General features: G+C 55.7%; 5 protein-coding genes across 5 annotated transcripts; 1 reads left to right on the forward strand and 4 right to left on the reverse strand.

Annotated features, from left to right (window-relative positions):
- Positions 1 to 1,251: 1,251 nt before the first annotated feature.
- Positions 1,252 to 1,775, reverse strand: PG985_008873 (uncharacterized protein; the record flags this gene model as incomplete). Its single annotated transcript, XM_066828641.1, has 2 exons — positions 1,252 to 1,520; positions 1,721 to 1,775. 2 exons carry the CDS (start codon positions 1,773 to 1,775, stop codon positions 1,252 to 1,254), a joined length of 324 nt encoding a protein of 107 aa, XP_066683553.1.
- Positions 1,776 to 2,927: 1,152 nt separating this feature from the next.
- PG985_008874 (uncharacterized protein) lies at positions 2,928 to 5,048 on the reverse strand (the record flags this gene model as incomplete). Its single annotated transcript, XM_066828642.1, has 1 exon — positions 2,928 to 5,048. One exon carries the CDS (start codon positions 5,046 to 5,048, stop codon positions 2,928 to 2,930), a length of 2,121 nt encoding a protein of 706 aa, XP_066683554.1.
- Positions 5,049 to 5,773: 725 nt separating this feature from the next.
- Positions 5,774 to 6,688, forward strand: PG985_008875 (uncharacterized protein; the record flags this gene model as incomplete). Its single annotated transcript, XM_066828643.1, has 1 exon — positions 5,774 to 6,688. One exon carries the CDS (start codon positions 5,774 to 5,776, stop codon positions 6,686 to 6,688), a length of 915 nt encoding a protein of 304 aa, XP_066683555.1.
- A 474-nt stretch (positions 6,689 to 7,162) lies between these two features.
- Positions 7,163 to 11,288, reverse strand: PG985_008876 (Dynactin; the record flags this gene model as incomplete). The annotated part of the gene is made up of 2 exons (XM_066828644.1): positions 7,163 to 10,816; positions 10,890 to 11,288. 2 exons carry the CDS (start codon positions 11,286 to 11,288, stop codon positions 7,163 to 7,165), a joined length of 4,053 nt encoding a protein of 1,350 aa, XP_066683556.1.
- Positions 11,289 to 12,151: 863 nt separating this feature from the next.
- On the reverse strand, positions 12,152 to 15,639 carry PG985_008877 (uncharacterized protein; the record flags this gene model as incomplete). The annotated part of the gene is made up of 2 exons (XM_066828645.1): positions 12,152 to 14,349; positions 14,904 to 15,639. The coding sequence occupies 2 exons, from the start codon at positions 15,637 to 15,639 to the stop codon at positions 12,152 to 12,154; spliced, it is 2,934 nt and encodes a 977-aa protein (XP_066683557.1).
- Positions 15,640 to 16,993: the final 1,354 nt, after the last annotated feature.

The following is a 16,993-nucleotide window of genomic DNA, read 5'->3' on the forward strand; positions in this document are numbered from 1 at the left end:
ATGCCTGCCGGGGGTGACCAATCGCCTTCGAGAAAATAACGAGCAACCTCCGACCGCGTTGAATTGATGAATTGTAACCTCCTCTTGTACTTCGTCTCCAATAGTCGATCATAGACGTACAGATACCTGCCGCCGATAATGGCCCATAACCTTCATCTTCCCCTCGAAATACTTCTCGAGATCATCCACTATACATGTTCAGCTATCTTCCATAATGTGGACCACAGGTTCATGAGACCGTGCCTAAAGCACGCCGTTAATCTACGTTTGGTTAATAGTAGGTTCATTCTCCATTATGCTCCTCCTAAGCAATTGTTATGCAAGCGCAGGTTAACTAAGTCTCGTCGTTACGTTCTGTCGTGTACAGGAATGTTTGATGAAGTGGTCCTTCCGATCTTGCATGTCGAAAGAAGTGTACTCCAATTTCACCATTCCTGGGCAAGACCCTTCTTCAAACAGAGCAATCTGTTTGCCCCCTTCGCTGCCAGGATACTCTACAGCGAACAGGGACAGAAGAATGCGCCAAGCAGTTTGCTACATCGTGTGCTCGACACGCTCGACGCCGCCCCCTCCAGAGACGAACGGCTAAAAGCACTGGCTATTCTGTACCGGCAGGCGTGCGACTGCATACAACCGCTTCCTCAGCCGTCCTGGCCCAGTTGTCGTATGCCGTTCACAAAAGAAGGCTATGGGTACTCACGACCGCAAACGGACCGCAATTCGGAATTACAGAGCCACTTGGTCCCCGCCGCCATTCTGCTGGGAATTCCTGAGCCCTGCGAAACCGTCCTCGCCTCCTCCGAGGTAGCGGGTGACGACGCGCAAAAGCTAATAACGGAAAATAGCGAGCATTTTGGCACGCCGCTCTACGCCGCTATCAAGGTACACCGAAATGAACTGGCCCTCAGCATCTTGGGCTGGATGAAGCGAACAAACCGCAGGGACTCGCGCGACTGCATCCGCGCTGCGGTAATTTCAAACAACACGGTCATGTTGCAACCGTTACTCGAGCACTCCCGGTGGTTTATAAGAGACGAACCCGACGATACGAGGGACGGCCTGGTAGAAAACGAACGCCGCACTTTGTGGGGAGGTCTGGCCGAAGCGGCTAAACTTGGCCATGTGGTTGTGGCATCTTACCTCTTCGACCATGCCCGAGAATTCCATCCGCAGTTGATCAACGACGACTATCTCCTGACCGAGTCTGTACAGTATGCGTCGCTATGGGGGCACATCAACTACCTCGAGCTGTTAATCCGACAAGGGGATGTTGACCTGGGGGCCCGGCTTCACGAGAACGGATGCCGCGCGAACTCTCTCATGATAGCCGCCTGGAGAGGAGACAGTGACCTTCTCTACTGGCTCATCCGCCAAGGTGTCCGTTCCGGGAGTGCTGATGGCGAGTTCAAGTGGGGTCCGATCATGGCCGCCATAGACGGCGATCAGCCCGAGGCCCTGCGCATCCTTTTCGAAGCCGGCATCGGCGTGACCATCAGCGGCGATGACTGGGACGAAGACTTCTACCGCATCATGGTACTACAATCAAATAAGGTGTTCCGATACCTCGTCCTCGAAACGACCGTAGTTTCCCGAGACCCCCCTGATCTCAACTATTGGATGGCCAAGGCATGTGCCTGGGGGAATCTCGGCATGGTCGAGGTCCTTTTCGAGGCCGGCGTGCCAGTCCACATTCCGCTAGGGGTTGAGTGTCTCGACGAACCGGAAGGGGGCACGCCCGTATGGACGGCGATGCATTTTGCCTTGGCCTCTTCCATGCCCGGTGCGAAGGATATCGCTAGTAAACTGCTGGGGATGGGCGTGCCGAAGCCTATGGAAAGCGATTATGAATCCGATGTTATGGGCGGTTTCCGAGAGGGCCTGTTTGAGCCCGACTCTAGAACGTATTGGTCTAGCATGCCGCACAGCACAAAAATCGGATGGACTTGAGCTCGGTGCCTATCGATACGCATGCGAACCAATGGTGCCAATGCACAGCTATTGCCATTGTCACGACATCCATAGCTTCTGGCGCTTCTGAATAGCCGGCGGATATGGAAGCCAAATTTGAGTGAAATGGCCGGCTGAGGCTGACTACTGGTGCAATACCGTGTGTATAAATCTGTCGAAGATCTTTGCGACTAATTGACGTTTGTAACGGTCATCCAAAACAACTTTTGTCCCAGAGAGATAGCGGGTTTGTATTATCGAATGGTGGGTGGCGGTTGCCCTTTCGGCACGAAACCTTTCCCTTTCCCTTTCCTTCCAGGCAAGGCTCCAACGCTACCCTGTCGTTCAAAGCTCCTTCCTCCATTGGCTGCAGTATAGGTCCTGCCTTCGGAAGGACACATCATACTTTGAACTCTTTACCACATGTTATCGTTCCTGGTTTCGTTGTGCGAAATATGGATTCTAGAGGACTGGCTACAGAAACACCTAGCATGCAATGCGTATAATGCCTTGCGCGTGTTACATCGAACAAGACTGATCATACTTAGATAGGCATTGCAGACCCTAGGGGTTGGCATGCTTTCTCGCTCTGAGGATGAGGTGGATCAAGAGATTTGAGTTCAACGACACCCATAGTCACCACATCTCAAGCTTCACTTCCCCTCCTACTTGCGAGGGTTTATTTATCGTATCAACACGTTCTCCCATTGACCGGGTCGGTATAGCCTAGCGGTAGTATCATTATTATATTATACTTAAAGGCAAGAGGGTTCGACTCCCTCTGCGGTCGCTTAAAATTTTCCCTTTATTTTTTTTTCTTTGAGATCATTTTTTCTTAACTTTCCCACATTACCCCTTCATGATGAATGGATTGGCCGTCCCCATTGTCTCTCCTAGTCGCGTAACCTCAGGCTCACATTAACTCGACAAATTTCCGAACGGCAATGCATCGCCCGAAATCTGCAGGTGGGTTGGGTAGGTTACTGCTGGTGGTCTTCGGGCTTGATCCATTCCCAGGATTGGAATTTGGCATCGCCATGACGCCAAACCTTCGCGTCCTCCTCTTCCCGGTGTTTCGACTCCTCTGCCAGGAACTGCGTCAGGTTTCCCTGCTTCTCCGCCTGGATTTGTCGTCCGGCCGCACGAAGGTGCCAAATGCTTCCGGATGCGTGTTTACGAATCTTGACAAGACTCGTGTTCTCGTAGGCCTGTATCCAAGCCCCGCGGTTGGAGGGATTGCTCGAGTCATCGACGATCAATCGTGATACCGATCCATCCACGTCCTGAATCCGCCATACGGCATCGTCTCCACCGTACGGGAGCCCGCCAAGCCAGTCAGCACCTCTGACGGTACAGGCTTTGTACAAACGATCTGTGAAACGAAGATAGCCATCAATATCGTCGACGCCCTCGAGACTATGCTTGGCGCTCGAGATGGTGCCGTTGCCGACCACCGTCTCCCATACACAGCGGGAGCATATCCCCGTTCGGATAGCATCATGGGCGCCAGCGATTTGGTCCCACAGTGGTGCATCGCTTTTCGGCGTCAAGGAAGGAGCAGGTTTCCCACTTGCGGGTTGCGTAGTTATTGAGATTGGTTGGCGCTCAAGCTCGCCAAGCAACGGCTCCAAGGACGAAAGTGTGAGTCGGGTATCAAAGGCCCACTCGGGATGGTGGAGCTTGGCGAAGATGGGCGCGCATGAAGTGTCTTCGGCTGCGGGCTTTCGGCAGATGTTCTTCCTCGTTTCTTCGGCCTCCTCATAAGCAGCAAAAAGGGGGCCGGCAGTCGCATGCTTGTCGATGTTGTTGGCGCGGCAGGATCCAAGGCTGTCCTGATTGCTTGCAATCGCATCTGTACATTCTTGTCGGCAGTACGATTCGAATAGTGGGTTTCCAGGCTCAAGGATGGAGTCCAGTTGGGTTTTGCTGAGATGTATGTCGCATGGGAGGGTTTTGACTTGGTTTTCGAGGGCTGACAGGCATTTGTATGCATCGTCTCCCTTGGCACTGATGGAGTCCAAAGCCTTGTGGATGGCAGGGCGTACTCCGTCGGCGGGTGAAATAAGACCGTTTCGAACCGTCCAGCCGTAATCGCCCGCCGGCAAGCTTCGCCAGTCAGCCTTCAAACCTCCTTCCTCGGTGTACCTCCGGATCGCATCGTTCCAGATCTTCTCCCAGCTTTCCTTCTGGCAACTTTGACCTGCTTGCTCCACCCGACGAAGGTGTTCGGGGAGCGAAACGGGGACATGTGTGTCAGGGCTCAGCACCTGCGAAGGCTTCCATTCGTTCAGTATGTTTGCAAGCCAGTCCAGAGTGCAAGAGTCGCAGTTCTTTCCTCCTCCATGGGCCATGAAGCTGGATAGGCCTGCCAGACTGGTATGGTTCTCACCATCGTAGATCCCCCATCTCTGTACCATCTCTTCCATGCAATAGTCGTAGCGGCTATGCTCACTTGGTCTGCAAGTGTAGGAGTTGCGATGGAGAAGGACCTGGAGAGCCTCTGCCGGACCACGCCCTTGCGAGGTAATATCGAAAGGGCCGTTGTAATCCTTGGTGTCGAACACTGCAGCGGAGCATTCTTTGGTGACCTGCGCCGCCGATTCGGCCAGCTCTTTCCGGCAACCCGGTCGGCACAGGTCCGGAAGGTACTGCACCAGCTGCTGGGTAGCACCGTCCCAGTCGGGGGTGAAGATCTTTTCGTGGCAGTTTATGGAGGATAGCGAGTCCCATGCTGCCCGGCACCCTTCCGAGATCCCATCTTGTGCTAGTGGAGGGTAGTGCTGCGGGAAGTCCAAGCCCCAGTCGACACCTTTGACGGGTCCCTGTGTTACCGTCGTATCGGCGGTATTATAGCACTGGATGAATTTGAGAAGCCCATAGACTCCGATGAAGCAGAAAAAGATTATGAGAAGAGCATTCACGAATCGTCCGAGGGGGTTGACGTAGTTTGATCTCCTCCCGCTCCCGCCAGCCTCGAGGTCGCCAGAGAGATCCTTGGTGTCGCCATGCCTATCATGCACACTCGTGTCGAAATCATCTCTGTAAGGGGAGTACGGTGTTAGAGGCACGGCCGAGGCTTCGTCAAATGTAGTTGGAGCCATACTCGCTGCACAGGTCGACACGATATGCTCGACAAGCCAAGGGAAAACCGAGATGGGTGACGATGAGGAGTGAACATGATGGAATCTGCCATGTCCAGATCGATTGGGATTAGGGGAAGCTCAGGCAGCAGGCATGGCATGGCCCATCCGCTAAGTGGGCTAGAAATGGGTTCTATTAGATGGGAAATTGGCAGTTGACATCGAACATCTGTGCTTTTACCGAAATTGTAGCCATACTATCACACCATCGACACAATAAAGCGGTGAATGTGGACTACTGAAGACGCGAGGCCGTACGGGTCTGATACGGGCATCGTTCGGAAAGGGTTGCGTCGGTCGTCGTCCAACGGCGAAGAAGCCGCCAAACTAACGATTCAGCCATGCCATGAACCATCCGCGTTGTGCAAGTCGTCGCGTTTAGGGGGCCGGCATTTAGCGGCATTTGTTCACTAAACCACCCCCTGAATTAGGTCCCACCCAGCTTTATCGATTACCACCCGCGACCCTCGAGACCCACCCTAATGGAATTCCACCCCACGCTTGAGAAGCGCCAAGTGCTGCAGCTACAAGCCTTGCATCTGAGGCTTGAGGGCTTAGGGCGGGGGCAATTGAATTGGACAGCAGCACGTTAAACCTGTCTGTCCATCGTGAAAGTAACCTCACCCACCAAAGCCATATCCATCACGTCTCAAGATACGACAGACAAGCAAAAAAATACCGCCGCCATGTCTCACGCCCGCATAGAAGAAGTGTCCGACAGCGACGATGCGTCCGACCCCTCCGAGGGAGACATTGATGACTTTGCCGACTCGGACATCATGCGCCAGATCGTGCCCAAGGCCGCCCCCCAAAAGCAGCAGCAGCAGGAGCCCCAGCTCTACAACCCCGCCCCCGCGCCCGTGTCCTTCCCGGGCACGCAGCAGCAGTCCATCACGCCGCAGGACATCGCCCACTACCAGTGCATCTACCCGATCTACTTTGACGCCTCGCGGACGCGGGCCGAGGGCCGTCGCGTCCCGGCCTCGCTGGCCATGGCGAACCCGCTGGCGCGCGAGATCGCCAACGCCTGCGCCGCCCTGCGCCTGCAGCCCGTCTTCGAGGCGCACAAGCTGCACCCGCAGGACTGGGCCAACCCGGGCCGGGTCCGCGTCCCGCCCCTCAACGACGCCGACAAGAACACCAACAAGAGCATCAAGAACAAGCACCACCTCTACATCCTCATCGCCAAGTGGATGAAGGACCGCGGCCCCACCACGGGCGACAGCGAGGTTCTCCGCCGCGTCCGCATCCCCGGCCTCCCCGGCATGCCCGAGGACGGCAAGCCCTGGCCCAAGCCCCCCGTCCCCCGCGGCTGGAAGGTCAACGAGCTCGTCCCCGCCTACAGCGCCGCCATGACGGGCGGCGGCGTCAGCGAGAACGCCCTGCGCGACATGATGAAGGAGATGGGCGGCATGGATGGTATGCCAGGAATGCCCGGTATGCCTGGTGGCGCTGGTGGAGCTCCCGGCGGCGGAATGCCTGACATGAGCAGCATGATGAGCATGCTGCAGGGCCTGGGAGGAGGTGCTGGCCCGAGCGAGCCTGCTGGTGGTGCTGCCGGCGGCGGCAAGAAGGCCAAGAAGGGCAAGGGAAAGGCTTAAGAGTAACATGCAAGCTGCACGCCTAGGATCCCCCCACATACTTGCTTCGCTTCGGCCTCTGTGGTCCACCTGGAATTAAAGAGATAGCAAACTTACTGGTCAGTTTCGGTTAGAAGGCACTTCACCTATGGCATCACGATACCATAACCTTCGGAAACGAGGTCAAGCTGAGATGCATAGGCTGAACCCAATTCAATACACACATTCTCTTAACTCTCTGATCCGTTTTTGACATGACAAATATTCACTCTGAAGAAGGAACGTAAAATAAATATCTCTTGTGTTGTGTGATATTAGTGATACAACTACAAATGATATATGTATGACATTGGTCTGGGTATCAATCAACAAGCTCCATGCTTTCTGCTTGGTGCCCATGTTTCCGCTCTTCCTTCGTTACCTAATAAATCTCGTACAACCCTTGTTTCTCGTTTGCTGTAAAAGTTGATGTAGTGAACTGAAATCGAAGAGTCGTTACGCCTCGACCTTGCCCAAAACACCCTCCCACTCCCTCGAGCCAGCAATCTGAACCTCGCCCCCGGAACCGGGCACCATCTTCCCATCGGCACCGGGCATGCGGATCCGCAGCCTCGCGGCCGCGCGACGCTTGATCTCCCGCTCCTCGCGCGCGGCGGCGCCCACGGCGGTGGATTTCTCGTTGGCCACGACCGTCCGGGCCTTGTCGAGCACGTCGTCGCGCCAGCCCTTCCAGGAGGCCCAGTCCTCGGCGCGGCGCGCGGCGTGGTACTGCGGCGACGCGCGGGCCGGACGCCAGGCGAGGCGGGACTCGGCTCCCGCGGGCAGGGTCTTGAGGTCGTACACGGCGGCGGACCCGGCCATCTTGAGTAGCTCGGCCAGGACGTCCTTGGACTCGGCCGTGACCATCTCGCGGCGCTGCTCGGCAGGCGTGGGCTTGCTCTTGAGGAGCGGCTCGGCCAGCCAGTTGTGCTGGTGCAGCTGGTCCGCGGCCCGGGCGCGGCGGTTGTCCTCGCGCAGGTAGCGCACCGCGGCCTGGAGGGAGGCGATCTCGTTGCGGAGGACGTCCATCTCGCGAGCCGTGGCGACGGCACGCTCCTGGCCGGCCTTTTTGTTGGAGCCCGCGCCACCGGCCGCGCTGCCGGCTTCGGTGAAGGCCTGCGAATCGCCGGCCACCTTCTTCCACTTGTCGCGGTCGCCCTCGAGCGTCTTGAGCTCGCGGTCTTGCTTCTCGATGTCCTCCTTGAGCTTCGCCATGGTGTTTTGAGCATCAACGATCTGCGCCTCGAGCTCCGTCATGCGAGCCGCCTTGGCGTTGGCGTCACGCATGCGAGCCTCGAGAGTTTCGATCCGCAAGTTCGAGGTGCTAATGTTCTCATCACGGACGGCGACGGCACGGCGGAGGTCGTTGTAAGACTCCTTGAGTTGACGCAGTTCCTCTTCGGCATCGACAGGAATGGTCTTGAGAGCCTTGAGCTCTTGTGCACGGACGATCCAAGGCTCTTGACTGCGATCAAACTCTTGGGTCTGGGAAAGATCGGCACAAACAGCGGCCAGGTCAGAAATCTGGCCAGTGAGTGTTCGCAGCTTCGACAGGTACGAAGAGAAAAGGTCCGTCTCGCTAGATGAGTATGCCGTCATGACAGTGCGGTGGACGGTACTGGAGATGTCGGAGTAAGACAGAGGCTCAGTGCGGCCCTCCTCAGACGTGAGAGCATGCAAGTCCACACCGATCTTGCGCGACATGTCCGCGAGTTCTTGAGTGGCAGACTCGTACTGCTCGAAGACCTCACCAGTATCTGTCGTAAGCGACAGGTGTCTCGACTTAAGGTCTTCCAATGACCGCACAGCCTTCCCAACAATGACCTTGGCACTTCGGGTCTGGCTAACGACGGCATCTACCTTGCGAGCGAAATGCTGGGCAAGCTCGTCGTCCTCCCCATTGGCAGGAACAACGCGCTGCACCAAATCCTTAACGACCGCAAAGGTAGCAGCGGCCGACTCCAGATGGCTCTGCATCATCACAGTTCTCATCTGGACATTGTCGGCGAAGCTCTCCAGGCCATCGGAGATGTGAACCTCGCCGAGATGAGTCATGAGAGCAATGGTGCGAGACAACTCGCTCGCGCATTGCTTCTCCTTGAGCTCGTCACGTCGCAGGCCATCAATCCAGCCGTTCAGTGCTCTCTCGACAGGCTCTAGTTCGAACAAGGCACCGTCGTACTTGGCAAACTCCTCCAACGTGCAGTGGCTGATGGCGTTGACGAAACGGTCGCACATGGATGATACCCAGACAAGTTTGTCCAGCGCATCACAGCCAGCAAAGACGTCATCTTCGTGACCCGGGTGGCCCTGTCCAGTAACACGCTCCTTGATGAAGCCATGAAGAAGATTGGCCTTGAATGCGAGTCGTCGGAATCGCAGGAGTGCAAGTACCGAATTCTTGTCCACATCGTAGGTCTCCGGCAAGAAGAGCTTGACGATCTGCAGATGTTGCTGCGCTTCCTGGGCATCCATCTTCTGCAGCTCCAGGTCAATAGTCTTGACCTGGGTCTTGGCGGCCGAGAGTTGTAGCTTGAGGTTGAGGTCCATCATCTGTCTCGACTTGCTGTTCAGCTGCTCGGATTCGACCTCGTTGACGGCATGAGAAGCACGCATGTCTTCGAGGTCCGTCTGCAAGCTCATAACCAATTCTCGGAATCTGGACAGCGTGTACTCCATGTCTTCGATGTTATCGTCTTGCTGGCCCATTCTCCGAGCTTGCTCGGCGATGATAGTATCTTTGAAGTCCATGTCCTTCTGCATCTCTTTCTCATTTTGGACGTGGTTGGCCTCCAACTCATCGTTGATCTCTCTCAGCTCTTCCAGCTCTTCGATGGTGGCATTGAGCTCCTTGATGTGCTCGCCTTGAGTGAAGAGGTCTGAGGAGAGCTTCTCGATCATCTCCTCAGCGGCGTCGGCATTGTCGAGTTGCTCCTTCAGATCCTCGACGCGCATCTCGGCTTCGACTAACTTCTCTTTGGCAATGTCGTATTGTTCTCTGATTGCCGCGTAATCGGTCAAATCGCTCTGCAATGACTTGAGCAGCTCTTTCGACTTTTCATCTTCCTCCTCCTTCAAGTCTCGGAATCTGATGAGGGCCTCTTTCAATCGCTCGTTCTGCCTCTCCAGCTGCATCCAATTGGTGCTTTGTCGGTCTTCGGCACTTGTGCCCTTCTCATATTCTGCCTTTTCATCTCGCAGGATCTCGTTATCAAGTTCCAGCTCCTCGGCCTTCTCCTTGAGAGCGTCCAGTTCAGCCTTGAAAACTTCAGCTTCCTCTTGGGCCATTTCCCGGTCCAGGGTCGCCAACTCCAAGATTGAGTCATGCTCAGCCTGTAACGTTTCAATGCTCCCAAGTCTATCCTCGGCCTCCTTAAGTTGTTTCCGGAGACTAGAGTTCTCTTGCGCCGTAGTCTGAAATTTCCCTTCGATTTTCTTGTTGATGCTAGCGAACTTGTCGTGCTGCTCCTGGATCCTCTCCAGCTCTTTCAACTTTTCCTTGTCTTCAAGTCGCTTCCGCTCCATCACCTTAAGCTTCGTTTTGAGGTCCTCGTTCTCTCTGGCCAGGGCATTGTTCGCAGGCGGCCGGGCAGCGCCGCTCGCCGTCCGGGAAGCGGGCGTCGCGCTTCCAGGCGTGGTCGCTTTAGAAGCGGCGGGGCCGGTCAACTTCTCCAGAGCCTGGGTCCGAGACTGCACGGGGCTGATCCCTTGCTCGCCGTCGCTCTTAAGAGGCGAGCCAATATCGGATGATCTGGTCCCGAAACTGCTCTCGTTCCCTGACAACGACTCGCCAGATAGGACGCGCCCTCCTGCGGGGCGCGAGACTCCTCCGCGACCTCCTCGAGTGGCAGTAGATGAACGACCACTTGCGGTTCTTGCAACCGCTCCGCCTCTGGCTGTAGTAGACGACGTAGATGCTTGCCTAGTGCCTCGAAGCGGGGGTAAAGCCGGGGGTCCCATTGATCCTCTCGAGCCACCGCCTGACGCTCCTCGTGTTGGTCGCGTACCAACGGAGGACACTCGTGAATTAGAAGGAGTGCCGGTTCGCGAAGTCGCTGTGCTTGCTACAGGATTTGTCCCTAGCTGTTTCGTCGGTGACCTTGTGGGTGACTATTGACATCGAACACAGTCAGTAACTTGGCTCCATTCAGAGGGGAAAGAGCAATTGCGATCAAGTACGAACCCTGACAAGGCTGGATGGCCGGCGCGTTCGATTGACCGGGCTCGGACTGGGGGCATTGAGACTGATCCTCCTGGTCATCTGCGGATCTGGGACTGAGGGCCGCCTCGTCCCGGTAGTAGCCGTCATGCTATTCGGGCGCGTTGCTGCCTTGGGGCGTTGTTGCGGCGGCGCGGGTTGCTGTATGACGGAGATGGTGACCGGGCGCACGAACATGCCCCGGCCCATCTCGCAGTCGAAGTAGCGCTCCCCCTGGACGGAGCCATCGTTTTTGCCGCCATCATCGTCGAGCTCGACACCAATCCAGTCGCCGGACGCGAAGTGCGTCTGGCCGACGAAGCGGACGGTGGCCTTGCGACCGTCGGTCAGCTCGACGACCTGGCCGACTTTAATGCTGGACATGGTGGTCGTTGCGGCAGCGGTCGGATCCAAACATCAGTTCCTCCGCCGTACAAGAATTGCACTGATCGGAGGCTTATTCGTACATTGTCGGCCCTGTGGCTTGGCGGAATCGGATTTATTGCGGTTGTGCGTTGACGTTGGTGATGTTGCACTTCCCCCGGAATTGATACGCGTCTTTGTTTGAATTGGAGCAAACCGGGAAGCTTCAACCAGGGGTTCGTTCGCAGGAGCTCCAGGGTCATACAGTGTTCAAGACCCACCCGAAGCAGTTCTACTGTACTGAGACACTGTATAATCACCAACAACAACCCCAACCCTGAATAGGCCAGACTTCATTGTATGCAATTCAATCAGCACGACAATCGTCGATAATTACTTGCACTCAAAGATGCACATTGTCAATCAACCCTATTTCGTCCTCATCCACAGGGCGAGAAATTAGCAATCGATGGTTTGGAGGATAGGCAGCAATGCAGCCTAAGGTATATCATACCTCCCACCCCAAGCATTCCGTACCACGTCTTCAGCCTTAGGAGATATCACGAAAGAACCTGTCAGCCAGGTCTCTTATATAACACCATACCGGCCGGGTATTTTGTTTTACGCCTTTGATGCCCCTGGCCACCTAGATTGTCATTACAGGCAAGAGTGTACGGTACATAAGTAGGTATATTCGGAGTTTGCATTAATACAATGCGTGCTACGTACAACAGCTCTGGCTTTGTATTTTACTACCTACATCCCATCAATTTATCTGCAAAACCTCATCCTCAATCTCAATCCAGAAAAAAAAAACATTATTCAAACTCTTCTTTTGACATCGCCATTACTCCAACCCCGTTCTTTTTACACGGACGGAAACTTCACCCGGTTACCGGTTTCTTCCCACCCCCAGCAGCCCTAAAACTGCCGCTGCGCACCCACTCCATGATCTCGAACCCCAGTCGACGCTCCAGCCTCTCATCCACATGCACATCAGTCGCAACTGCAGCCGGGGCCGGGGCGTCTGAGGAGGTGGTGGTGGGCGCCGCGGCCGCCGCCGCGCTGGTGGCGGCGACGACGGGAGTACCGGGCACGCGCAGCACCACGACGGCCGGGTTGGCGAACTCGAGGCAGTTGTTGCCGCGGACCTCGTCGGCCGACTGGCACAGCTTGACGTAGATGGTCAAGTCCGGCCCGACGATGCCGCGCCACAGCGTCGCCACCCACTTCCAGTGGTCCTCGGGCTGGTACGCGTCCGTCATGGGCAGCGCGGCGGCGTAGCGGTCGCTCTGGGTGAGCGAGTAGCCGGTGCCGAAGACGGCGACGGGGACTTTGCTGCTGTTGCTTGTATCCGGTGCGCTAGTAGCTGAAACGGAGGAGGGTTCTGGGGGTTTGGCGGCGGCGGCGGTTGCGCCAGACGGAGAAGTTCCTCTGATGGGGTTCGCGGTGATAAATTTGATGACCTCCTCAGAGGTGCGATGCCACTTGAGCATCCGGCCGATGTAATTCGCCATGGGGTTAGACAGAGGCTGGCTGTTGCTATGTTGCACAGAGCCGGGCTCTACAGTATTGCTGCCATTTGCGTCCTGGTCTGATGTGGTAGACTTCGGGCTGCTCGAGTCCCCATGGCCATCATCATTAGGGCCATTCCACGTTCTCACCACGCACTCGCCCGAGATGCTCAGCGCCTTCTCCACCACGGCCGCGACTTCTTTTAGCACTCCGGGCGCCGCCGCGGCCCCTTCGATAGCAATGATGGGGCCTCGGGTCTCGAACGGGGGCGTACCTGGTGTGGGTGGTTTGAGGGGCGGGCTGATGACACGCAGCATATTCAGCTTCAACATGTAATTCTGTCCCCAGTGCGACGGCGGTGGAGTGGAGCTATGGTGTTGGGGGTGTCGTTGCTGCTGTGACTGCTGGGTTGTCTGCTGAACTTGACGCGCCACTTGCTGATGCTGCGGTTGCGATTGCGCATGCTGCTGAGGCATGCCATTCTGCATTATGCCTAAGCCTGTCACGGCGTTCGGGTGGCCACTGCCGGGAGCGGCTTCTACAGCCGAGTTCATATTGGGCGAGTTCGGCAACTGGGTCTGCAATGGTGGCAGCCTCAGCGACTCGTCAAACGCACCGCCTGGCCGAGATGGAGTTTGTACCGGGCCTGGGTACGAAATGGAAGGGCGAGGAGGAGGCTGCATCTCCACCATACCGTTGTTACTCGATCGATATGGTGCCTGTGGCACGCCCCCCATTCCACCACTTGTAGGAGGTCGCGGCAGACGGTTCGCTCCCGCCATGTTCCCTTGGTATGGCCCAGGCGGTCCGAAGCCGCCACTGAAAGAAGGCCGGTGGTTCAGCTGTTGCCCGTGTGCTTGCTGTGGGTACCTTGGGTCGCCCGCCCCCGGATACGGGGCATACCCCATGGGCGGCGACCCCGGCATGTACGCGCCGCCCCCGTTGACGCGTCGCCGTTTTGCCACGGAGTCTACGTGCGTGGGCGACGACATGGACATCATGGCGTAGTCCTCTTCGATATCCCGCAGGTGCGGCTGTGTGTAGCGGCGTCCGTGACTGTCGACCGACATCATGCTAGCGGAACTGCCGCGGCGCATCAAGTGATCCGTCTCGATGACGCGCGGATTCGGTGTCATGTACGCCGGCATGTGACCAGGGGGTCCCCCTGCCATTGCTGGCGTATGTGCGGTTAGAGGCAGCGGTGGCGGTGGTGCGGCTGCAGCAAACGGCGTGGATGGTGTCCGTGGTGTCGCGATGTAGCGGCCTCCGCACTTGTTGCAGCGGCTGGGGTCTTCTCCCGCTGCTGTGGCCTTGTGTCCAGCGCTGTGCGCGTTGTTACCGTTCTGGTTCTGGTTCTTCCCGCCCCGGCGCGGCTGGTACCGGTAGTCCGGGTACTGGCGCTGATGCCTTACCTTTTCCTCCTCGGCGAGCCGCTTCCACGAGTTCTTGACTTCCTCCGGCTGCTCACGCCACTGCTCTCCGATCAGCTTGGAGATGTCGGGGTTGGCAAGTCCGGGGTTCTTGGCTGCTACGATGGCTTGGTAGTGTTGACGGTAGAGAATGAAAGCTGTTTACCCAACGAAGAGTCAGTAAAAAGAAAATAAAAAGGCTTCTTGTCAATTGATTGCTCAATGGAGATTGGAAGATCGAAATCTAAGGCATGAACCGAAACGCTGTAAAGAAAAAAAGTGAATAGGGGCTTAGGGTGTATGACAACAGAACGAAGAATGGGATTCTGTAAGCCGACTAAGGAGTCTTAGTCCCTTTCATGAATCCCTAATTCACCTGTTCCTTTGCTCTATGCAAGGGGCAACCCACAAAGAGCCTAGCCAAGAAGCGGTGGCCATCTCGGGTCATTGGGCAGTGCCCCCTGGGTAGGACAGGTGTACCATTCTTGTTGATCAATCGACAAGGAACTATTGTTCAATACTCACTGCCAATCCCATCGCGTGGCCATGTACCGGCTCGTTTGTGGCTTTAGGCGATGTCTAGAAACTGACAGAACAAGGGGGAACGCGTCAAGAAGGCCGAAGTGAAAGAGTAGAGCTGGTTTGTAGAGGGAAGATTCGAGAACGCAAGAGACGAGAGGATAGAAAAAAAAAAAGAAGGAGTATAGCTTACCGTTTCGAGGCCGTGGGACTTTCGGCGCTTTTGTACATAAACAAATCAAGTCCCGTGGCCCGCCGCCAACGTCCAGCGGCGTTGCCAGCGATCGCCCTGTTGCCGGTGTGTAGAGGCTCAGGTCCTGGAGCCGCGGGTGCTTGTTGGCTTCGTGGATGTCTATGCTTGCGGCCCTCTTGCGGACGCCGGGTTTTGTCGTCGCAGTTGAGGATGGCGAGGCTGAGCCGTCCGGATTATCGTTGCTGTTGTTGTTATTGCTGTTATTGTTGCTCTCCTCGGCAGCCGGTCTTCCACTAATACTGCTACTACTGTCGTTGAAGTCGTTTGACGGCGTTGAGGGGTAGTGTGGAGGATAAGAAGGAAAAGGAGGTGCCGATGCCGGTACTGGTATGTGAAGAGGAGTTGGTATTAACCTGTGCTGTTGCTTGGGGTTGTTCTCTTCGTAGTGTGTCTGCTGTTGTGGATGTTGGGGTGGCGGTAGCAGTGAAGGAGGATGTGAAGGAAAACCAAAGCCGTTTCTAGATGTGGCCATGGCAGGTTGGCTCATGGGCCTTGTTAGTGAGGAGGGATCGCCACTGGAGGAGACCAGGCCATCATCATGCTTGCTGTCGTTGGTATAGGGGACAGGTGAAGGTTGAAGTAAACGCTGATGATGAGGCTGCGGATCTGTCGTAGTGGTGGAAGTGGAAGTGGCGATGCTAGAATGTGTCGAGTTGTTGCCGGCTACGTCTGCCATGGTTCAAATTTGGCAAGGGGAAATTGAAGGGGGGTGTTGACATATGCCAGTTGCTCCTCCGTCACTTTGAGCTAGGGCCCTGTCTCGTTTTCTTCCCTCCTTGTTTCTTGTGTTTCGATTACGTTCCGTCCTCTCGGCAGCGTTCGTAAGTGGGAGCGCGAGGGTGGGAGATTTGACAAACGGGGAGACCGCAGATAGTTGTGGACCAATTATAGTAGGATGAGAGACATCCAACGCTCTCAAGTCTCGCGCTGTTTACAAGCCGCCGACTTTTCTCTCTTTTCGCTATAATTACGCACACCCACGTCGTGATGGTCGTCGTTAAGATTGATAAAGGTAGGCAGACCTCGAAAGAAGCAGTCAGGTGTAGAGTCTCGGTTCAGGGTAGGGTTGAGCAGGTATCCCCGTCCACGTAGAGTGTTGATGGACTTGACATATGATGAAGGGAGTAATTGTTACTGAGAGACAGAGGTAGTAATGAGAAAGGCGAGGGGGTTGCTATTGTGTATATGATGTCTTAAGTAATTGTATTGTCTTTCCTTGAGGTACCTCCTTCTTTCTTTCTTCTCTCTTACGGTTCCTTGTTGAGCTGGGGCGTTAGGGTAGGAGTAGTAGCGTGAAAACGATGAAAGACAGCACAGGTAACAATACAAGGGCAGAAGGGGGGGGAGGAGGCGTCGATAGGCCAGATGCACCTCCGCAGGACAAGAGACAGGTATTGGAAGAATGGATTGATCAGGGTTGGGCGCGGGAAGAGAGCATGATGTGGGTAATGGTTTGGGAATGGTCTGAAGCCGAGAAGACTTAGAGAGAGGAGGGAGATGGGGCTTTCCTTCAGTTGCGTCAAAGAAGAAAGAGAGGAAAGACTAAGGACTTGTTGGCATTGTTTCCTTTGTGTTGACAGTTGAGGAAAGTGGGCTCTCTCTCCTCATGCTGTCCTTTCTCTCTTTCACCTCTTTTTTCCAACAACGATCTACCACCACGGCCCTCCTGGCCTTGGGCGAAAAGAAGAGTAGCGACGATGAAAGGCAATGAGGTGACGGGAAGAGCTATGGGCACAAAACAATGATGAGCCTATCCCTGTATCATCGCTGCCGCTGTGTCAAAAGTTGACGGGAGGCGGGATGGCGAGAGTGATGTGCTGTACATCTGAAAGGGGGCAGGATGAGTACGGATGTAGCTTGCATGTAAGCAGGCCTGTGGTCATTCGGGTTTCTCGACTGTCGTCCTGTTACCGATGTCTTTCTCATATCTCATCTGTCATATATTCCACAGCTTGTAGTCAAGTAAGAGAGGGGACATATGGGCAGAACTGGGCAAAACTTGGCAGGCCAAACCGCCAGATGGCAAGGTA

Source organism: Apiospora marii (assembly GCF_038362585.1).
Source record: "Apiospora marii strain CBS 49790 chromosome Unknown utg000005l_segment0_segment0, whole genome shotgun sequence".
Taxonomy (NCBI): Eukaryota; Fungi; Ascomycota; class Sordariomycetes; order Amphisphaeriales; family Apiosporaceae; genus Apiospora; species Apiospora marii.